This window comes from Sylvia atricapilla, chromosome 9 (genome assembly GCF_009819655.1).
Source record: "Sylvia atricapilla isolate bSylAtr1 chromosome 9, bSylAtr1.pri, whole genome shotgun sequence".
Lineage (NCBI taxonomy): Eukaryota > Metazoa > Chordata > Aves > Passeriformes > Sylviidae > Sylvia > Sylvia atricapilla.
The window spans coordinates 9,225,356-9,249,422 of record NC_089148.1 but is presented as its reverse complement, the minus strand read 5'-3'; the positions used below and the strand labels follow the sequence as shown (position 1 = coordinate 9,249,422).

General features: G+C 42.9%; 1 protein-coding gene across 1 annotated transcript in view; it reads left to right on the top strand.

The window, feature by feature from the left end:
• Nucleotides 1-24,067, top strand: part of ACBD6 (acyl-CoA binding domain containing 6) — an 81,607-nt gene that overhangs the window by 30,561 nt on the left and 26,979 nt on the right. The window contains exons 5-6 of the mRNA XM_066324740.1: nt 4,661-4,766; nt 11,187-11,276. Coding sequence (XP_066180837.1) covers nt 4,661-4,766; nt 11,187-11,276 — 196 coding nt within the window. The remainder of the gene's footprint in view (nt 1-4,660; nt 4,767-11,186; nt 11,277-24,067) is intronic.

Genomic DNA, 24,067 nt, shown 5'->3' with positions numbered 1-24,067 from the left:
TCTGCGGTGCTGCACCGAGGCGCGTGCGGTGGGTGGGGAATTGGATGACACATGTCCCGCCACGTCCCTGCGGCTCTCGCAGGGATGGCACACGAGTATGCCAGCAAGTGGGCAACACTTCCCTCGGGACGGCCTGCCGGCTCAAAATAAACTTGAGTTATGGATTTATTCAGCTTGTAAAACCTCAGCTGGCATAAATAATTGAGAAAGCAAAGGTTTGTCTGTGGAGCGTACCTCAGGGACCTGCTCCTGCCTCCCTCCCTCCCATCACCCTTTCTTATGAAAATGATCCCAGTTGCACTGATAGATAATAACAACACCAAGCAATTAAAAGCTATGGGTGGCTGGAGAGAGGAGAAAAGGTTCAGTTAATGAGCTTTTCCTCTTCCTGTGCCCAGGAGAATCTCCGAAGTGACGAGGCGATTAAAGCGAAGAGATAATTATAGATTATGTGAAAATGGGTCCCTTGGGGGGCCGAGGGCCTCGACATAAGCAGCGAGTGTTGCGAGTGCCTCTCGGCTCCCCGCACACGTCCCGTTCCACTCCGGCAGCGCCGTGCCAAGTACACGGGCACAGCCACCTGTTAGCAGCACCCGGGGCCACTCCACAGCTAATCCTCTGGGGTGTGCCTTGGACCAGCCCCAGGAAAAGGGGAGAGGACGCCCAAAGTAGAGCCTGGTCTCAGCCCTCTGCCCTGAGCTTTGTGCTGGAGGTAACCTGCGGAGGGGGAGGAAGGGGACAGGGCATACCTGTAAGGTTTTCTCTGCACAAGGGTAAAATAATGTGAATTTCAAATCTCTTCTTTGCCCTTTTCAGTGGCAACCTTGGTGCTGTTTAAAAGCAAGGAGTTTTACAGCACTCCAGATAAGACAGAAACGATCAACTAGCAGCAGACCTTTTCCATGAGCTGTTTTAAACCTGTTGGCTCAGCACATGTGTCTTGGGCAGCCTAGGGAGAAGGCTTGCAAAGCCTTCTAAGCCTGGGGAGAGATGACTTAAGTTCTTCCAAATCCTTCTATTCTATTCAAGGATGGAAAAAGCTGCCCATGTGTTACTTGCAGGCAACAGGTACGCTTCAACTCCTCTTGAAATCGTAATTGACATCTCTTACTGGGGATAGGGGAGAGCACAAGGAAGTAACTTTGGGGACCATCAGCAAGGGAGAAGAGAAACCCTCTAGCCATCCTCAGGAAGTAGATATAAAACCTCTACCTGCCTCAGGTGCCTGCTGACTTGAAGACTCCTTTTTATCTCGACAATCTGACATGGAAAGAAAATTGCACCCAAGTCTTCCTTTTAGCTACAGGTTTTGCATTATTGTGCACGTCTCCATTAGGTTGATTTTTGTGGTGTTTCTCATCTGAAGATGTCCTGAATACTGTATTTTTTTATGTAAATTGAGATTTTTCTGAAAATACTGATGGAAATGCTATGGGTTCTCTCCCTCATAACATTATCTTAGCCTGTCTTTGCACTATCACTTTTGTATTTTTTACATGTTTTTGCCTGTTTCTATCAGTTTCTTGGCCTTGCTGCTGAATCTTACCATCTTTACGAGGAGTGCAAATTCCTGCTAGGAACAGGTCTGATAAAATCCTTTTTCTTTCCCTATAGCTACTACAGTGGAGGTATTATTATATACACATGCACACATGTAAAATAAAGGAAAGGGAAAAAGCCCAGCTGCTAAGTTTTCAAGCTCTGTTTCTTACTTGTACTGTGTGGTTTTCAATGCAGAGTCAGCAAATAACAGTAACTTCTTGTTACTCCATTCACACCATTCAAAAATGTCTTTCCTAGTATTGGTTCCTCCAAAAATCTGGGTTTAACTCCTCTGAGCTCTTTCCTCAGTTTCCCTTCCTGGTTTTAGCTGGATCAGATTGCTTAAAATGTCTGGAGTGCATCTTCATATGACTACTTTATTTGTAGGTAAAATGTTCTCACTATGACCGGAAAGGGCTTGTTTCTCTTGGTTAATATTTATAGAAAAGTTGGATATAATATATGCTTAATTTTTTTTAAGGAGGGCATCAGGAGCAAAGGAATGGTTTAAAGATTGAGAAATAAATGCAGAATAGAAGAACGAAATTTCCCGAAACATTCTCTTTGGGTGGGGAAATTGGTATTCTGGATTAATTCCATTGTGGAGACTTCTGAAAGAAAAGTGGTTTTTTGGAATGGGGATATATAGAGCATTTGCAGAGTTAGTTATTCCAGAAAACTAAATCATATCCAAATAGCTGTGTCAGGTCATTTTCCCCTTACAGACAATAATATCCTCGGGAAAAGACTTTAAAAGTCCTGTCTGGAGGCTGTGGTGGGAAAATGGACTGGCTGTGGTAGGTCAGGGTTGCTGTGCCCTCTCTGCTGGCACAGCCCCTGCAGATGCTCCCTGTGGAGCACACTCAGGTGCTTTATGGCTGCCACGTCCCTGCTAGTACCTCTGGTGCTGCCCTGTGAGGTCTGTCAGGGCTCTGTAGCATGTGCAATGACCAGGTGGCTTCACTGCCAGGGAGGGAAGAGCACAGCCCAAGCTCATGGTTGTGACTTGGAATGTCACTCAGGAGTAACTGGGGGTGGTTGTGCGCCTCTCTAGTGAGAAGGGACTGGGGTTTTCTTTGGCGAAAGAGAGAGCCACAGTAAATGAGGGAGGTGTGGCTGTGCAATGGGGAGCCAAGTTCCTGTACAGCATTGTCTGTCTGAAAAGCAGCTTCTATCCAAAGGTTTCTGTTGGCAGTCAGGGTTGTGTTGGAGAGGTTGGACTAACAAGGTAGGACTGGAGGGACTTGCCAGCATATCACATCAGCCCTTGTTAGCAGCAGCAGGCATGTCTTGTGACCTCCATCATGAGTCTCTCAAGCTCCATCTCCAGCAGTTTAAGCTTTTGCCTTTTCTGATCCCGCTGTGAGATTCTTTTTTTCCCGGAATTCCGTGGTAATTGCATTTAAAGCATGCAGTGATCTGTTTCCCAGGAGCTTGTGTGTAACGAGCGGGCAAGACCTCCAAATGAATGAGTTCATGACAAACTGGTCAAGAAGCTGGGAGCCTCCTGTAGTGTCCTTAGGTCTAAACACAGAGTGTGAAATCCTGTGTGGCTCCCAGCTCTTCACTAGAAAGGTGCAGCTCAGGTGTTACTGCAGGGACTGCCTGTGTACAGAGTAGGGGTGATGTGCTGAAGAGCAGTGCTACTGAGGGAGGGCACAGGAAGTGACTTCTTTGGAGAAAGCAGTAATCTGCCACTGGAGCAAGTATCAGTGCTTTTCCCCATCTTTTTCTGGCACCGTGGCAGGACACAGATGCTTGAGGTCTGAAGAATCAGAATGTAACTCAGTTGGCCAGATATATAACAATAAAAGACAAAGTTGAGTCACGGCGCTCTGCCTGCCCTCATGGGAGCAGAGGACATGGCCTCGCTGGCATTTCATTTTTGGGGGACTGCAGGTTTTGTTTGTAACCCATTGCTTAGAAATGCAGATGTTATTTAGATTTTACTTTTCCTTCCTGACGTTTTTGAGCCTATGAGTTCAAGAGCAATGCAGATAAATAGAAGTGCTGTTGCCTTTAGCACCAGGGGATCAGTTCTCAAATTTCTCTGTTGCATTTCTCCTGCCTGAAACCCCCACAGCAGACTGACCTCCTTGCTGGGTCTGACCAGTTCCAGCAAGCTCCCTTTTTTCTGAGTAACTGAGGCTGTCAGTCTGAGTTCTGCTGAACATCCAGAAGGTCTTTAGTTAAGGTGATTGGAAACTGGGGGTGTCATGTGAGGCAACGACTCTGTGTTTAACTCTTGTGAAGCTGCCAAGTCCCTTAGCAACGCTGATGGGCTCATTTGAACCATGGTTTTCAGCTGGAAACTAGAAAGAGAGAGGATTATGTGGGCTTTTGGCTTACTTCTGGAAAACCAATGGCCTCTTTTCTTTATTCGCTGCTAGCAGCCCTGTGGTATCACTTATGCCTGAAGGTATTATTCTTATAAGAATCTGTGAAGGGTCTTAACTTCATTAGAGGTTCTGTCTGTGTGGCAGGTAAGGGTGGAAATTTTACTTTTTCTGAAGCCAGAGTATTGCTTTTAACTGTAAGAGGAGCTGTAGGTGTGACTCAAGCCCCTGTGATCATTTAATCTTTCTGCCTGCAAGCAGTTATAAGTGAGCCCTTGCTGGTGGTGTATCCAGGATCCAACGTGTTTAGCCAGGGACAGATTGTTTTGCAGGTGTTTGTCTGCTGTTTGTCCTGCTGTTTTCTCCAAGCCACCTTGGTGGCCTCTGTCCAGGGTAGATGGCATTTGGTGTGACCCAGAGTGGCTCTTGCAGGAAGAGCAGCTTTAACCGTCTCTCTTCTGTGGGATTGAAGTGATTTATACCAGAACTTGAACATGGGTTTTTCTGGCTAACTTCATACCTTTCTTGTGCCATTTCACAGGAATGAACTGACATTTGTCATGGTAAAAACAACCTTTGTTTTTCTAGGAAGCAGGATCTTCTGTTTCTTAACTTGAGGGGGGTGGGGAAAAACACATTATTCTGCATGTGCAATACTAGATGCCTGTTTTGATCCAATGACAGCACTGAAATGTCTGTAACAAAGTTAAAGCATATAATGTGCATGTGGCCTTTGTGTCTGCAGTAACATGCTGCTTCTTTTGCTTTTGTTTCCTCAATAGGGAAGAGGACAAGAACATTTTTGATTACTGCAGAGAAAACAACATTGACTATGTAACCAAAGCCATTCAATCAAAAAAAGTGGATGTGAATGTCACAGATGAGGAGGTATGGAGAAAAAATAAGGACCATCAATCTTTTATCTGTTTTGTGTATTAATTCACTGCTACTCCTTTTTAAAATTCTGTGATTAGGATTGTTGTGACAAGGTGCTGCAACAGTTGGACGAACACTTGGTCATTGAGGCAGGGTAATCTGTTTGGAAACAGCTTTCCACTGGATTTCTAACTGTGTGTGGATGTCTAACTGTGGAGCTGTAGCATGTCAGATCAGAAACTTAGTTTCAGTGGTATTTTCAGGAATACCAGCAGCCACTTGCAGAGTTAAGTTCTTCTGAATACCTCCCTTTCCCCACTTTGTGTGCTAAATGTGGTCAAACAAAAGTAGGAAGTGAAAGAAACAGCTTTTTTGACCCATGAAGTCTGTTTAGGTTGAAGGAGGATTTCTGACCTGCCACAAGGTTTTCATTACTCTCAGATGGAGGGGAAATGCGTGACACTGGCTTTCTAGTTTCACAGTGACATTGTCCAGTCTTTCTTTGCTCATTAAACTCATTTCCCCACAGGGAGGTAATACAGGCATTGCCAGAAACCCCAAGAAAATCAGTCTAAAACTGTGAATTGGCTTCATCCTTTTTTTGGTAATAGTGAACACCTGGTGGGGGCAGTTTCCTGTTGATCCTTCGGGAGTTGTGGCTGTACCAGGTTTGTCACTTTGGTTTTCCTGCTTGTACACTGCCACCTAGCCCTGCCCCTGGTCCAGCCTGAGCACAGCTCCTTCCAGCACGTTGTGTTTTGGTGAACAGATGAAGTGCTTAGACATTCATAGACTGAGACGCCACAAATTCAGTTGGGTTCTCCTGTAGCTCTAAGCAGATTTCTGCCCTCTGAGCCATGACAGCCCCGGCTGGGGCTCTGAATGCTGATGGCAGGCCCTTTTATTATTAATCAGGAATTCATGTGAATTAATTTTCAGAGGAGAGCAGGGAGGGTGTTCACAATCAGGGTTGGAATTTCACATCATAAATTCAATGAACTGAAACTGTCATGTGCCGCACAGTTGCTGCACAAGTGCCGTTTCTGGGCTTCATCCTCCTTCTGCACATCACAGATTACAGAAGGAGATGTCCAGGGCAGTCCCACAGAAAAAACAGCTGGAGTCTGTTCATTAAAAAAAGCTCAGTGTTAGGATCACATGCTTGCAATAAGTGCATGTTAGCATTGCTTTGTTTCCACTGGCAAGGTGCTCTTTTGTAGTTAGCAGCATTCAGAAGCTTGTGTTTTCTTTACTGTTCAAGTAACAAATGTGCTTATTTTCAGCCAAAGAAATACAATTTAAACAAAAAAGCAAAATATTTTGTGGAAGCTGAAGTATCTAAACTGTGTGAAAAACTACCAGATTACATCCTCTGGGAATTATCCATGAGTCACTGATGTTAAAAGAAGTCCTATTTCTAACTGATGGATATTAGCAGATGGCTGTTGCAGAGTATGGGATTGCTTCAGCACAGACAAGAGCCAAAAACATCTGCCTACCTGTGAAGGACTTGTGAGAGGATTCCTACTGGGATAAAACTCTCCCACAGATGAAATTCTCACAGCTTCAACAATTTTGATTTACCCCAACAAATGCTTGGGAAAAGAAAAGAAAAAAAAAAAAAACAAAAAAAAAAAAAAAACAGCATACCAAAAGGAAGAATCTGAAAGAAACAGTTGTTTCGTGATACATTATGGAACTGAAAGCACTGCCAGTGTTGTTTGGTACCCAAACATGTCCTTCCCAGTCTGGGAGGTAACTTATTTTCCAATATCATGCAGGTTGACTGAAGTTTCAGAACCCATTTTAGGCTAGAGATAACCCAGACGTTTGTGAAGTGTACAGAAGCATAATCTTGTCATTTTTATTAACAATTTTAGTGTTACTTTGTAAATACATCCTGCCAAGTCCAAAAGCTGCCTCACCTGGCTTCTGGACATAATTCACACTATCAATCCTTTGATTTAAATGCCTATAAATTTAAAATGTCAGCAGGGTACATACAAAGAGTTAACTTCTTATGAAGCAAAATCTACTGAAGCGCCAAGTAGGCTCGTGCTATGCTGCAAAGTTGCTCGGCTCAGCCTTTCCTTGGACAATAAAGACTTGGCTGGGGTTGTAGGGTGTTTAGATTTTACTTTTATATGATATGGTAGTACTCCATCTAATTGTATCCCCCCATTTTGTGCAAACCTGCAAGAAATCAGTGAAAGGAGAAAGGAAATCAAGAATAAAAATGTCAAGTGGGGATGAGCCAACTTTGTCGAAGCAAAAAGATTTCAGAAAGGGCAGCAGAAGGTTCTGGGGTTTAGATAGATGAGAAACTTCCAAAGCATAAGTGTTCTTCTCCCCACAAGAAGTAAAGCTCTTCATGTGCAGCATTCAAGCCAGCATACCTGCTAACAGTTTGGATATGATAAACTTCAATTTAGAATTAAACAAAGCACCTAATGACAGTAATCATGTACAAGCTTCCATTTACTGTATCTAAATTGCCCAGAGTTCAACAGAATCGCTTACATTCACTTATAAGAAGTAGCACAGACTAAAGCAACCTGTTTTCCTTGTGTATGTCAGCAGGACTAATGGAATAAGAAATGGACTGTGGCTGTGAAGTCACCCCAGGCACATCCTGGGAGTGTGGCTCACTTGCTGCCTTTTTGAGAATAGTATTTCTTCAACCTCTAACGAACCAGGAACTGCTCAAAGGCAGAGATGAGTCGCTTTTGTAATTTGTGCCAAGGGCTGTGGAGGTTGTAGCTAGCTAATTTTTTTTTAATTGTGGGATAAATCCCGGTAAACAAACACGTTACCTGTCTGCAGTATTTAAGCGCTTGCCAAAACTTTATTGAAAGGCATCTGACAGGATGCTCACTTAGTCCCCGGTCCTTGTGCTTTTGAAACAGCAAGTGCCAAACTGGTGCCAGCTTGCCAAGGAAGGGACAGGGGAGAAAATGGATTTGAAGAAGGGTCACATGCTTCTGGGTTTATAGGCTTTCTCCCATTAGAAAAGCTTCTCCAAACATTTCAGAGCTCTGAAAGTTACTGACTTCCAAGTTTACCTGTGTAATTGTAACAACATCCCTTCCATTCACTGCTTCTGCTGTCACAGGAGGATACAGCCATTCTGTAGATATCTGTCTTTTCTAAATTACTGCTCATAGAACACTTGGGACAAGTTAGAGTGGCTCATTGCTATCCAGCCATTACAGCTGCAAACATCATGCCTGGAAGTGTGGCTTTATACTGTAGCACATCCATTCAGTTTGGCTTTGTTCTCCCCTTTCTCTGCTCGGGCTAACTGATGTGAAAATCATTCCCATCCATTTGTCTGCCAACTCGGTGTATGGGAGACAAATCCCTGTCCTGTGCTTTGTTTGTGAACACCCTGTGACTTGGAGCTGAGCAAAATTGATGTGCTGTTGGCTTGAGAAACTGCTGCAGGAGCTGGCCAAGCTGGCAGCGGTTAGCCAAGCAAAGCACAGAAGATTTAAGAGGCAGGGTTAGTGCACTGGGGCTATTTTTATGCTTTTTTTTTTATTATTAAATACTTCAAAGGCAGGGGAGAATTGCATCCTCTCAAGTAACTTCTGCAACAACTGTTGTGTTTGAATTGCAGGGAGGGAGTTACCTTGATGTTTGACTGCTTCTAGCCAAGACCTCAGTGCTGCAGCACTTTCCTACATGATATTATTCATGTTGCTTTGAGTCTCTCACTGCTTAATGAAATAGTCATGTGGGAATTGTTTTGGGAAAGCTCGGTCTGTGGCCCTTAAGATTTCTGCCACGTTATTTAAACACACAAACACATGCTGTATGCTGATATAACACAGCAGCTGTGCAGACTAAAGAGTTTTTCAGCATGCAGAGGTGATATCCCTGCTCTGCAAAGACTGGGACTGTACATTCAGTTTAAGCTTGTCTTATCACTAAGGTTTATTTTAAGAAAGACATGGGAAACAAGTAGATTTTCTAGCTGTATAGCTGCCTGAATATGTTGGATAGGGCTGTTGACAGTTGTTAATATGCCTGATGCTCTACAAATAGTTGTGAATATTATCTAGTTTCTATAGAGCCATTAAGGTTGAAAAAGACCTCTAAGATCGTCAAGTCCAACCATTTCAAATACCAAATTTGTAGTAATGCTTTTTGTTATGCAATAAGTAGGTTGAGATTCTTCTGGAGGTATTTTTCCTTCCATATCTCCTGGTGTGCTCTTGCACAGAAGGTCTCCAAAGCCCCTTGTACCCTGTTTTGAGGGTGTAACTTGCTGCAGACATTTCCTGGGTGGAACGTGTCAGCTGTTTAATAGTGCACAATTACAATGCAGAGCCATTTAAGGCACTAATTAGAAAATATTGTATCCATTTAGAGTTGCAGAGAAAATATATAGGTAAGCAGAGTGTAATTACCCAAAGTGGAATTGGCCCAAGACTTGAAATCCATACTCCTGCAAATAGCACAAGGAGATTTTTAATGACTACAGATGATCAGGCTTCAGGGTTTTGTCTTGTTCAAAGGGCACCATGTGTAGCAGAACCAGTATGCCAGTGTCATGGGCAGGACCAATTGCACAGTGCTCTGGTACCCCTGAGCTGACACAATTAACTGTTGGTTTTCCTTTCTTGGTCTCAGCCAAGTTCAGCACCAAGAAAATAAGATTCTTCTTGTCCAGAGACAAATGCAAACCAACTTATTTTAGCACTTCATCCTTAGCATGAATTTTGATATAAAGGATAGAAGTGCCTTTATTTTATCATGTAACTGTACAATAAATACATTTGAATAATTGCAATATTATTCCTCTACACATATATCAAGTGACTGAAATCATCTGCTGAAGTATTTATTGCTATTGTGCATATTGCAGATGTGCCTCTTCCTTTTGAGATAAACATCTATGGCTTGAAAAAAGTTGGTATTTGTCCAATTAAAATCCTAAGTCTTAAGTAATTACCAGTCAGGAGATAATTTAAGGATGCTAAACATGAACTAAAGATCTCTCCATATTAACCAATTGTTTTAAGTTGTACTCTTTCTTCTTTGTAGACTTGGATATGGGAGTTGAATGCAAGAATATGAATCATTAAATGGCCTGTGGATGTCATCAATGCTTCCATAGAAATTCACTGTCAGAAAATTCATTCTAATGCAAGGTTAATTAGTGTAACATTAAAATTACATGTTACAAAAATTAATTAGTCCCTGGGTCAAAAAGTATGAATTTCCTGACTTAAAATCATGCTCTACCTCTGCTGCCCTGCCCAGGAATATCCAGCAGAAGCAGTGTGAGCTTTAGTGACAGGTGTCTTCTGCCCCTCCTGCTTTCTGGCACCGTGGCCAGGAAATTTGGCTCACAATTCCCATTAGCAGATAAATTAGTTGCTCACCTTGTTCCCTACTGCTTTGTCAAGAGATTTATAACCAGGCATGGGCTAATTTAAATGATTTCTTCTGTGAGGGTCTGTGACTGTTTTCTGTGGCATGCTGAAAAACATAGGTCAGTCTGATGGCGTCACAGCTTGAGGGAGCTGATTCCTGGTCATCTGCAGGGAATTGCAAGAAATCCCCTACAAGTGTGCTGTGTGCTCTCCTAAACCAGGAGAGACTGATAGAACGTTAAGGGTAATTTGCTAAGTGTTCATAGAAGGTTTTCTTTGTTTGCTATCTCAAAACTACTTTGAGTTCCCTTTCTTAGGGATCCTAAGCTACTTCCCATGCCCTTGGGCATGCAGGAAGATCTGAACTTCCATTACATCCTATTCCATGGTGGCAGACAGCTGTAGAAAGGGGATGGGAAGAAAAACTGTTCAGGCTTGGGAGGAACTGGCGGTATGGATGCAGCCCAAGAGAGGACAGTCAGGGATGCTTGCCCAGACACCAAGTTTTAGTCTTCTCTTCCAGCAGAGGCAGGACCCATGGGTTGAGTGTTTCAAACCTGACAGAGCAGTGAGTTTTTAGGGACATGGCATCCAGGTGACATAAGCAGCACTGAATATCCTGTCCTTGCTGTGTAAGTCATTGCTCCCGGAAAAGTCAGAGGTGCCAGAACCCTAAATCTATATAGGAGAACAAATAATGTCCTGGCTCCTGCATTTCATACTTTGCTGCTTTTCCCCTCTAATTTTTTTGCTGGCTTGTGGTTTTGGTGCGAAATTAATGAAAAATTGAAGTATGTGTCACATTTGACATTTCTAGCATTATTGTTGAAGTCCTAATCACCTGTAAGTGGCATATTAACATTATTTTAGGTTTTTTTTAATGTCTATGTTAATTTTAGTATTAGTGCTTATAACTTAATAGCAAGACTGATTTTCCATGGGGGTTTTTTTGTGTGGTGGTGTTTTTTGGGGGTTTTTTGGTTGTTTGTGGGTTTTGGGTTTTTTTTTTTTTTTTTGCTTGACTTTGTTAATTTTCTCCTGGCTGTTTCAGGGCCGGGCTCTGCTCCACTGGGCGTGTGACAGAGGACACAAGGAGCTGGTTTCAGTCCTGTTACAGAACGGTGCTGACGTGAACATCCAGGTAAGAGGGAACACTCAGGGAAATTGGATTGATGTGTTACACAGCCTCCTGACCAAATGTTTCCATGAAACTGAATTCTTCCAAAACTCCACAGCAGGTTCTCTCAGGGTATTTATCACAGAAAAGCTGCTCCATTCTGGTGAGACCCTGCCTACAGTGCTTTATCCAGCTCTGGGGCCCCAGTACAGGAAGGACATGGACCTGTTGGAGCAAGTTCAGAGCAGGCCACAAAGTTGATTAGAGGGATGGAGCACCTCTCCTGTGAGGCTGAGAGAATTGGGATTGTTCAGCTTAGAAAAGAGAAGGCTTCAGGGTGACCTGATTCCAGCCTTCCAGTACCTACAAGAAAGACAGAAGAGAGACTGTTTACAAGATCATGTGACAGGACATGAGGGAACAACTTAATCTAAAAGAGAGTAGGTTTAGATTAGATATTAGGAAAAAAAATTCTTCCCTGTGAGGGTGGTGAGGCACTGGCACAGGTTGCCCAGAGAAGCTGTGGCTTCCCCATCCATCCCTGGAAGAGTTTGAGGCCAGGTTGGACAGAGCTTGGAGGAACCTGATCTAATGGAAGGTGTTGCTGCCCATAGCAGGGATTTGCAACTAGATGATCTCTAATGTCCTGTTCAACCCAAACCATTTTGGGATTCTCTTATAAGAACATTCAAAAAAGATAAACTGGAAAAAATAACAGAATTTTGAGCCACTGAGGGTGGCTATTTTAGGGTGTCTATCTGATGCTAGCTAAGCTCAGACATGAGCCAGATACCAGTTTTAGGGTATCTGAATAGACCAGGTTTTGACCTAAACTGGTTCAGCACCCACTTTACAAATGGCTTCTTCCAGCCAACCAGCCTGGGTCTGCCAGTGCTCCTGAGTGAACCCTCCCAGGCCTGTCAGCTTGTTGTAATTAAGGGCTGGCCTGTGTAAATGTGATCATACTCAGAAATAATTGTCCAACATATTTCTGTCAGATTATGACTGACTGCTCTTTACCATTGTGGCACTTGGTGGTTCTGGTGTCCTTCCCAGTTTGGACAGAGACACACCCTTGCTGCTGAATCTTTGAGCTCTTACTAGTGAGACCTGAACAGCCTTCAGTAAATGCTTTGGGAATTTGTAAGATGTGGGTGTGAAGCAGAGCTGCAGTCTGAAGGCTTGTGGACAGAGCTGTAGTGTTCACAGACTGCAGATAGCTGTGTTGGTATTTACACACAAATCAAATTGTTGTAAAAAGTCTGTCTTGCCCTTTCCTGGGCAGAATTTCTGGTGGAATGGGTATGAAGAAGCACAGCTCTGTGGTGGCTGGTGAGATGTGTATGTTTGTGCTTAGGTCTCCAGGGTTTCACTTGTAATGGATTTAAAAGGAGTTTTTCCTTACATAGAAGAGGGGTAGAGTGAAGCCAGTGCAAATGGGAGACTTTGGACATCCTGTCCATCTCCTTTCAGTCAGAGCTACTGAGTGGTGTGTTGGATGCAGACAGGAACAGCTTTGCATTGAAATTGGGAAGGAGTGGAATCAGGCACCTGCCCATTCCCTTTGCCCTGGTAGATGGTTCTGAGTTCTCTCTGAAATATCTCTTCTCTTTGACATGTCTCATTCCTTTGGAATTAAAGTCTGACTCTTAGAATAAAAAGCAGAAGAGAGAATAATCTTTTTTTCCCCTGAGTATTAATTTTCTGTTAAATTCTTCTCTTTTCTTTTTGATGCATTGCACATTTTCTAACCAGATTATTTTTGGCCAGTAACAAAAGGTTAATAATAGCCATAAAAAGAAAAATCAATCTTTGATATGTTTTTCCCCACCAAGGTAATAAAGGAGAATTTTTTATAAAGGTCTCTATTTGCACGTAGGTGTGTTCCCAGAGAAAGCAGACACATTTTTATTCTCAGCCATATATAAATTGCAATAACATTTCAAGACTTTGTGACTTAGTGTTTATTTCTCTCTTCAGTTTTTTGTTCGGTTTTTTTGTTGGTTTTGGGGGGGGATTTTTGGGGGGGTTGGGTTTTTTTGTTTTTTTTGTTTTGGTGGGGTTGGTTTGGTGCGGTTTTTTGTTTTGGTTTAGTTTTGGGGTTTGGGGGTTTTTTTGGTTGGTTGGTTTGGTTTGGGTTTTTTTTTTTTTTTTTTGGTTTGAGGGTTTTTTTGGGTTTTTTTGTTTGGTTGGTTGGTTGGTTGTTTTTTTTTTTACCTTTACCCCAGAAGAATTCATACCCAAAGCAAAAGCAGGAGAAATTTTAAGAGCAAGCAGAACAAAAAGGGAAAGAGAGAAACTCTGGTTTTTTTAACAGGCTGTAAACACTACAGCACCTGCTATAACACATTACCAAAGGCAGGGTCAATTAATGTGTAGGCTGTAAAGAGCAGTGGGTTCAGTGTCAGGGGATATCTGGTGAATGAGTGGTGCTGGTTTTGCAGAGTGACGCGATCCCAGCAGAGGTTTCCTTCAGACCTCTGCCCAAGCAGCCTCTGCAATCCCACCTGCCTCTCCAGCTCTTCAGGAATTGTTCTGTCTTGTTCAATTTTGCAGCAGAACCTTCATGCAGGCAACATGAGAGATAAAGGATAAATTAGGGATTATGAGGGTTATGAGCAGGCAGTGAAGGAGAGGAATGTTACGGACCAATTTTTTTTTTTAATTGCCAATGTTTTAGTACGCTTCTAAAAAGTTAGTCAAACAGCATGACAGATTTATGCTCTCTTCCATTACCTTTTTAATAAATGTTCTTCCATCTTGGCTCTTTTGCAGTGTGCTAAAGGATTTAGCTGCCCTAAGCAGGTAGTGACAGTGGTGCTCTGCTGGGTGATCTGGAGTGAGTCTTATCTGTTCACTGTGCCTGTAGATGTGCCTGTAGATGTACCTTTTTGCTGCCTTACTTTAGTTACTTTTATACTATCCTTAAAGTACTGCAGTCTCTGGATCAAGAGGGTCTGCAAGAGTCAGCTTATTGCTCTGTGCTGATTAACAAACAGCTTTAGGACCAGGAAGAGAGGTCTCTGAGAATGGCTCTGCTCATTCTTGTAGCATGCTCGAACACACTTTAATTCTGGGAATAATCTCATGCCCCTGGCCTGCAGAATCCAAAAAACCAAAGGTGTCTGTGCTTTTTGTTTCAACAGTGGTGGTGCAGTTTCCAAAGGGTGGTTCACTAATGTCACTGAAAAGCTGCAGCCACTGAATTCTCTGCTTGTTCATAATTAGCTCTAATAGCACATTGGAAAAGGGGTGGTAAACAATTGCCATAGGCCAGGGGATACAGAAAGGCAACAGGCTGCTCTGCTTTGTTGAGAAGGTGCATTTGTGTAATTGAATTACCTAAATCTCCAGTGCCAGGGAACATGTCAAAGTGGGTGGTGGGATGGTGCTTTGGAGCTCTGCTGGAAAAATGCAGAGCTTGGGGTTCAGTCTGAGAACAGCCTCCTTCACTGGAGCTGTTTGCCTAAACCAGCAACATAACAGTCAGTAACATAATGTTAAGGTAGAAGATTTTAAGCACAGCACAGTGGTAACATAAGAATTATAAAGGGGCTCAGCAACATGATTATAATACCTATTTCTAGCTTTAAAGCATAAGAAGACACAAATTTTCCTTGCAGAGGATGAGCAACAAAGGAAAACCCCTTTCCTCTCTGGGGAGAGCACCTTCTGGATGTGATGTGCTGTTCAAGCAGTTTTCAGAGGACCTCCTTTAGCGTATTTGGGAGACAGAAACCATAGACTTTCCTGCTGGATTTCCTGTGGCTGCATTTTGTTTCATTTGTGGGTACTTCATACTCCAAAGTAATAATCCATGTGTTTATGGCATACCCTTGGGAGTGTATGGGGAGCTATCTGGAAGTGGTGCTAAGCAGCTCAGCTTACTCTGGTAAAGCTTTTCAAGCCTATCTGGCCACGTGAGCAACTCTTAACATAAATACTGTGTGTTGTAAAGGGAACTGTATCACTTGACACACAGCATGATGTAAACTGTGTACATATCTATGAGGCAGAGCAGGTGAGTTTAAACCTTATCTAAATATTTTAGGATTTTGAACTGCATCATTGTGCAATTATCAATGTTATGGTAATAACTTTATGTGCTGAAATTTTTCTGTAATTATGACTAAAAGGATGAGAAAGAGCTTTAACTGATCTTCAGTTTTTATTTCCTGACTTTTCACTTTCCTTGTAAAGTGCAGATCAGTGCACTAAGGCTTTAAACCACTGGTCAGCAAGTTCTCAGTAGTCACTCATGGACCCTTTTGATGTTTGAGAAGGAAACTTGAGACCAAAGCTGAAAATCATCAGGTTAAGAAATCTGTTCCTAGTGTATGTGGGGTTAATTTTATTAATTCCTGAATAGTTGTAATTTCAGCGAAAAGCATCTGGTGCCTGTGCTCTCTGCAGAGAACATTGGTTGATTTTTGGTACCAGTGCTGGATTTGTATTTTGTACCGATTCTTGCAAGGCTGCTCAGTTATATTTATGCACTGAGGAGATGCTTGTCAGCATATTTTGAGTTAGATTGTGGGTTTTTTTTCCTTTCTTTTTTTATTTTTTAGACACTTAGAGTAACAGGAGGAGCATGGTTGCCTCTCCAGGCTTTCTTTCTCCCAGTTCCCAACTTCCCTCCTCTATTTGCATCCTAACACTGGTGATCAGAGTGTTCCTGGAGACATGGAACATGGAGCAGCCATCCCCTTGTAATACCTTCACTGACTGGGGATTAAAAAAAAAAAAGAAAAAAACCTTTTCAAATGAAGACAATACAAACATAATAAATGGCAGAGAGGGTTCATCTCCCTCATGACTCAATCCTTTTCAAACAACATTATTATTGACTGACCTATTGGTTGCCAAAAAGGAAAATCGATTGTACTAGAAGTACTTGCTGGGCCACAGATCACAGTACTAACCCAGCAGAGACAGGTTGATTTTTATCAACTATCCAAAGACTAATTTCCACCATTAGCTAAAAAATTAAGTAGAAATTATGGATATGTTGAAGATTGTTAAGATTTGTGGTCCATTGGTTTTGTGTGTTTGTGTGGGTTTTCTGTTTTCTTGCCTGACCCTTAAAAGGCTTGTGTCTGTATAGGCTAAAAAAAAGCAAGAAATAGTCAGGCCTGCTTGCATGCCTGCTTTTTTTTTTTTTTTTTTTCCAGCCTTATTCATTGGATTTCACAGCAAGGGTCTTGTGTTGGAGGCATGTAGATATTTAAAATTAAGCTGGTCTCAGCAAATGTGCATCCCTTCCCTGTGTCCTGCACCAATCATTAGTCATGCCCTCATGATCCTGTGCCTGTAGGGAGATGGAGGAATTGATGTGGATATTTTGGCTGTTGTGACCAAGGACCACAAGCTCCATCTACACATCCTTCCCCCTCCCCATTGAGGGGGAATGCAAACACACTTGTGGGTAGAGTGCCAGCTGCCCAAGTCCTCTGCTGTTATGGCCATTCTTTAAACCTGGCTGAGATTAAATAGGAACACGACAGCCTCGTGCCCTTGCAGTTAGTGTCCCTAGGATCAATTTCTCCCTAAATATACTAAAAGCCTGGCTCATAAAGCCGGGAGGGGCCCTGTCCTGGAGATGATACTGCAGCAGAGGCTTTGGCATAGGTACGCTCAAGGCAAGCAAAGGATGTCACAGGTACTGCTGAACTGACCACTGCCGTGGGAGGGAGCTACATTGGCAAACACATGGGGACACTAAACAGATGAAAAGCAAAGCAATGAGAGCATATTTATTAACCACAGTAGTGTCCTTCTCCCATTAACCACCCCCCATCCCTGTCTCAGTATTTCCCTGGTCAGTTTTGTCAAGCAGATCTCTGTAGGCTCTGCAGCCTCGTACCCCTTCAGTCTTGACACTGCTGCCAGTGGGTGTGAAAGCCATTAGCCAAAAGAAAGGAGAGATCTGCTTAGTGACAGAGGGTAGCATTCTACATTAAAGCATTGACATAGTGCCAGTCACACAGTTATTACAAGTGGCACGGCTCCATGTCTCTCCTGCGGGTCTCTCTGTGGAATGTAGATTGGCAGCAGGTTGAATGTTAAATGGTCACCACTCAGCAGATGTTGTTTTTACCTACTGGGAGAAAAGTCCCTTTCAGCAGAAACATTTGCAAAATATTTGCACTCTAAATATATGCTGGGAAAGACAGAGATTTATCCCTGGTTTACTCCTTAGCTTCTGAAGCCACCTCAGGCCTCATCAGCACTAACCATCAGTCGTACAGATGATGAGATGTTTCCTTCTGCTTGTCTAATCCGAGCTTTTTACCATTGTTTCTTCCTATCTTCCAGCTTGACATGTCCAGTCTTTGTTTCTGCTCCCTGTAGACAGATGAATCTTTACTTCATGGCTGATGCAGCAGGGCAGTTGGCACCTTTGAGCAGCCAGCCCATGTGCAGCACTGCCTCCAAAGCAGCTCACCAGCCAGGGAGCTGCTGCAGGCTCCTGTGTCCTGCAAAACCAGTGTTTGAAAAGTGAAATCCAAGAGCTGGTCCTGAGAAAACTTGCAGTGGTCTCTGCTGCTTTGCCCTCAAAGTCTAAAGCTGCTTTCGGAGTAATCAGAAGTCATGGCTTAAAAAGCCCAGACCAAGGACAGCGGCACATTTTAGTGGCTTGTGGACATCACCTTGTACTGAGGGCTGTGCTGGGCAGAAGGAGGCACTTTCCATGGCCAGTGCTGGGGCAGGAATGCAGTCTGTCAGAAGGGACACAGTTTTAGCTCAGAGAGCCTTGTGCTTGATTCCATGCCTGACACCACAGCTCTTTTGTGGTACACTCCCTGTCAATGCTCACAGCAGACAGAGGCCAGCAGCAGCAGTGAGCTTTGAGGTCAGTGCAGGTGGCACCGTGGAGGAGAAACAGGTACCTTGCTCCCCACTGTCTTCATGTGTCCCTGCAGAGGCAGGAAAGAGCCTTACTGTGAATGCCTCCCTGCAGGGGCTTGGGATGGCCCTTGGTCCCAGGGTCATCTTTGAAATCAGCATGTGTTAAAACACCTGTAATTCCTGAGGTCCTTGGAAGTGCTTTAGCCCCTCATTAAGGCGTTTGGTTAACTGCACAAACAGGATACCACTGGCAGCCAAGCTGGTTCTTCAGGTGAACACATCACCCTAGGAATGGTCCCTAATCACCCTAGGAATGGTCCCTAATCACCCTAGGCAGGTCTCCAGCCTTGCTTCATTTCCTATGGCTTTGGCATTACCAGGCCCTGCCCAAGAAACCACCAAGCCATCAGCTGCCCTTAGCACAGGAGAGATGGTTCCTAGAACATCATCTTTTACCATCAGCCTCTTGAAAAGCTTTCTCTGTTTTGAAGAAGAGTGTGCCACTCACTTTCTTCTTGAGGACTTCTCAATTAGAAAAAAGCCTCAGGGCTTTACTTTCAAATTGAATTTTGTATTCGTCTGTTGTTGGTAGTGTTTCCTTCAAGTTTGCTCTGAAAACCAAAACCAAACAAACCCATACAGAACAAAACAAAATCCAAAACAAAATCCAAACCAAACCAAAACAAAAACAAAAAAACCCCAAACCCAACAACAAACCCCAGTTCTAGGTAAATCATTGGGGCATCCTCTGAAATTTACAGTTTTCAGTACAAAGCATTTTTATTAAGTTTTTCCAAATAAGATTGTTGTAATGCATTAGATGTTGGGGCAGTAACTCTTTAAGCTTATTTTGGTTAGATTCTAAGTAAAATTTTTCATGATTACAGCTCCAGAACAGCACTGAAAATGTTAAAGCTAATTTAGTAGGTTCCTGTTTCTCACCTTTTATGTGGTACTTTTGCATCCATGAGGACAGTGTCAGTGCAAGAGACTTTCTAGCTCAGAGTCATGGCTCTAGTGGCAGGGAAGAGTGAATGCTTAGGAGACAGAGTAAGCATACAGTGAAAATTTCGTCTGTTTTCCCAGAATCTGTGGCTTGGAGGCTTCCTGAACCACTGTTGCTATCTTTGCACTTCTGGATTTTTCTTTGATATATTTCTTTCATCCCTCTTTTGATTCCCAAACTTTCTGCTAGTGGGAGTCCTGTAGTTTATCTGTGCATTTGCTTTGCACTTGCCATGATCCTTTCATGTGAGAGCCCGTCTTTCTTGTGTAATGAGAAACAGTAATTGTTCACCCAGTTACCTTCTCTGTCCTGCTTTTGACTTTATTGGCCTCCTTGATTCCCCTTGATCACTTCTTTTTCAGACTGAGGAGTTTTATCTGTTTAATCCTTCCCCATTTGGAAGCTGCTCAGTAACTTTGCCACTTGTCATTCTTTGGGTCATTTCTGGTTCCTCCTTATTGCATTCAGGTGAAGGGAGCAGCACTTCTCCCAGTTCCCAAGCTGTAAGTGCACTATGAGATATAATGAAGAAATATAGTGATGTTTTCTTATTTCTTTTTCCCTCCCCTCCAATGCCTTTTTGTTTTTTATTAACTACTGTTGAATACTGAGCTGGTGTTACAGAGCTGTCTGTAATAACTCATGATCTGTCTCCACAGTGGTAGTAATAGCTAGCTTGTTCTGGATTTAGACTGAAGATTGTTTTTCCACATGTGCATTACTTGGTGTTTATTAGAGTTGAATTTCATCTGCAGGCTTTTTAGCCTGTCACCTTGAAATCCTTTTGTAGCATTTTACAGGCAGCTTTTAGTTTAAAGGACTTGGATGATTCACTCCCAGCCTGCTTCCCCTGGTCCCTTCTGTGGACTGAACAACCCAGGCCCTTGCACAGATTCCTCAGAGACTCCAGCTCTCACCAACAATTGTGCAAGCTGGTCGTTTACTCCTAATCAATCTCTAATTTTGTAATCAGTTCTCAAGCAAAGGCCTTCCCTCTTGCTCTATGAACACATCATTTAATAGTCTTTGGTGAGAGGGTGTGTCCAAAGGCTTTTGGAAATCCATGTGAACAGGCATCCCCACTCGTGTGGGATAGCAGAAGTCTTGGTAGGTAGCAAAGGCTGGTGCCATCCTCTCCCTGCTTGTCACAGAAAAACCACTCAGTTGCTCCCTTTTGTAACAAAACGAGTAACTCCTATCCTGGAGTAATCTTCTAGTTTATCTAGCACACCAATGGGCTTTGCCACCTTAGACATTCCATGTTGCAGTGAGTCTTCCCTCCTCTTTTAACAGTGCTCAGCTCAGCTTGACTGGAATAGAAGTTTATTGTAGAATGAAGGCCTGAACTTCCAGGAACGTGTGTTGAGGCTGTGTGTAGTGTTCATTCTCCAGGTTAGGAGATGCCTGTCTGCAGGCTGGGTACCAGCATTGGAAGAACTGTTGAACTTCCATCATCAAAATCTGTTTCTGCTGTTCCAGCCAATTAAACATTAAAATGAGCGTGACAGATAAGTGTTTGTTTATGGGTCAGTAACTTCAGAGTATGGCTGTGACATGGCTGCTCGAGACAATCCATTTCAGTGCAGGCCTGGGCAGTCCCACATCCTCGGCTGTGGAATTGCTTTCCTAGGGAAAGGGAAGTAATAAGGATAATGCAGCTATCAGGCCACTAGTTTGGAAACTTCCCCTTGCCAATCAAATTCCTTTGGTATTCAACCAGTTTTACGCTTGTTCCAAAGGCATTATTGTGCTGTCAGAAAATATCCTGATGGATATATGCATTCTCTCCAGTGTTGGATGTTACCTTCTTGGTTTTGTCCACCAGCCAGCTCTTAGTGCACGCTTTATGGCAACAGACAGGCCTGTCTTGTCCCTCTCCCTTCCTTCCTCCTCCCCTATTATATATATATATATATATTATTTTTTTTCAGCACTATTAGATTATTAAATGCTTAATGACTATTCCATTCCTGCTAACTATACTTTTGATGAGCTGCAGTAATAAAACTTTGTAACAGCGAAGCGTGTGTCTGGTTCCTTTATAGGAAGGGCACATTTGGGGAGCTGAAGTAATGGGGGATAAAACTCAATTAATGAATAGAAATAAAAAGAAGTAAATGAGGTAATCAAACTCAGAGAAATTAGTATTGGCAGGTCTTGAATGATGCTCTTGGATGAACAATCTTTCAAAATCCTTCCTTGTATGCTGCTGCTGTCTCTTTATTTATTATTAAAATAACATGATCCATGAGGCGCTCGGGGTGACTCCCAGCCTAGCTAATTCTAATTAATCCAGTCAGGGAGAGCAGCAGGGTAAGTGGAGCAGTCTATCGGATTGAAATTCATAACTTAATTGAGGTCAAAGTCCTGGGTTGGGAGAACAAAAGTCTTTCGCTGGGACCAGGCAGATCAATAGCAATAAATATCTGGCTTGGATGCAAGTAGCTTATAGTGACGGATTATCTGACACTGGCCAGAGGTCTTGGTCTTGTTCAGGGCAAAGTCCCATGGCATGTACAGTGGAGGGTGACTTTTGCCAGTGTTCCCTCCAAAACCCCAAACAACTCTTGAAGGACTCATGGGATGCTCAGGAGAAGGATGTCCATACAGAAGTCCACATGGTCATGCTGAAATTTGGTTTCTCAAGGTACAGGTGTCTCATCAGTAGCACAAGGGCAAGTGTCACATTAGTGGTGATGGAGGCTGGAAGAAGTTGCTCAGGCTTACAGGAACTTGGAGCTAAATCACAGCTTGACCAGAAAAAGACCTTTAGGATCAGGGGAAGCTGAACCACGGATGGATGGGCTTTATGCCAAGTCGGTATTTATAGCACGTTTACATAGGAGGAGAGAGGAAGGTTGGAAGAGGGAAGTGTAAATAATCATTAAGATGGGTTCGTGGTGTGAGAGAAAACAGCAAAGGTAAATGTGGTGTTGCCTGTTCTTCAGAAAAGGATCCAGTGTCTGCTGTGACCTCCAAAATGTTCTGTTCCAAGGGATTTGCATGTGCTAAGGATGGCTGGTTTCCCAAACCCTTGCCCAAAGCATGAGCTTGAGTGTCACCTGAACTCCTAAACTAGAGAGGAAGCCCAAGGTCCTGCCCCGGTACCTGTTGCCTTGCACTGTAGACCCAGCCTTCCTTGGGAGTGGGCACTGAAATACTCCTCAACACCAGCCACTGAAGAAGTTTCTCTGAACTTTGAAACAAGCAGGTCCTTGGGCTGGAGTTCAGAATTAAAATGCAGTCTTCACCTAGGTGGTTATTAATGCGATGTTTATGCAGATTGGACTGGTCTGCTCATATCCTCTTTGCAGAGGACAAATACTGCTGTGGTCAGCACTCGATACATCCCAGATGGATGTTGTTCTGCCAATGCACTTCAACACAGCTTGGAAGAGAGATGGAAACCGCAGCTTGGACGCAGCCAGGGGCTTAGTTTGACACACCTGCTCCTCCCATTAACACTGCATGAGTCTAATGCAACTGTCCATGTCCAGCTTGCCAGAAATATTTAGAAGATCTCTGGCTCCACAGGCCAGATGTAGGGCCAAAACCTTGGCTGGTCAGGTGTCAGGTTTTAAAGTGATGAGCAACTCTTGGTTTCTCTGGGTGTGTAAATGGTACTTCTGTACCCTCACACCCTTTTGAAACTGTCTCTGGGAAACACCTCTTGTTTTCCACTGCAGGACATTTGCTTTGTGTGGACAGAATGCAGTGAGCAAGGCAGCTGTTCAGTATAAATATGTATGTATGTATATACTTTTAGTATATACTACTGTTATTACTTTGTACTTGCTATTCTGCTACTTTCCTCATTCATGTCTCATCCATGGCACAACCTCCTCCTTCTAAGCTGGTGGTTTCACTCTTCAGATGCCTGTTGGATTATTTGTGTGCTCCTGCTTCATGCCTGCCCAGCCTGTACAAGAGCAAAAAGTTCCTGAGACTGTTAAACACTGCAAACAAAACTGCACTGGCAAGTCCTCATCAAGGGAAGAAGGGGTTGAGTGATTTATTTTGCTGTATATAAAAACTAATAAAAAATTCCAAGTACTGAACAATTAATGACTTAACAAGATCTTGTGAGCAACACATCTTGAATATACAGTATTGCACTTTAGCTTGAGTTATGTCTCTGCTAAGGTTTAGGAGGAAAATAATTTAAATTTGAACATAACCATTTTTTCTTCTTCGTAGAGCCACACCTGTGATGCAGGTGAGAGATTTTGCCTTTTTTTTTTTTTTTTTCATCTGAGAGAAATAACACAATGTATCCATTCAGAGCTGGGTTTCCACAGTTATATATGTTATTAAAAAACATAGCAGTAGATGCCAAGATCTGTAGAATATCTGTGAATTCAGTGAAGAAATTCTCCTTATGGCTCCTTTTAGAGTCAAGTTTAGGTTTCCAATTCTCCAGTTTTGCTACAGAATCCCAGCGTGACCTTGAACAAGTCACTTGATTTCTTTCTGCCATGGTTTCCCATTTGGGAAATGATGGGGCAAATAATCGTTTTTTATCTCATGGATATAACAAGATTATAAAAATATGGTACTTTTAAGAACCTTAGAAAACTGATAAAATGAAATTAAACAGATCCTGCAGTCCGGATAAAATGAGATGAAACAAGCATGAAACTATTAGTAAAAGAAATGTTTCTTTATCTTCTGCAAATAAAAATGCAAAGTGATTAAGTGGGTCTTTTCTAGCTATTAGCAATAGCAGCTCTAGCCAGCTGACTTCTGCCACCCTTGTAAATTAATTTGTGGGGTACAGTCCTGAATTTAGTATCCTCACAATAAATACCCTTAAAAATTTTGTCACCTTCTGTGATGCACGATGTTACTGCCCCGATAGTACCGCAATTAACTTGCCCTGCAGCTAAAAAGTGGCCACTTTAAATGAGGTGCTCTAACACAATGGTTTGCAAATTTATTTTAATTGATTTTTTCCCCGCTT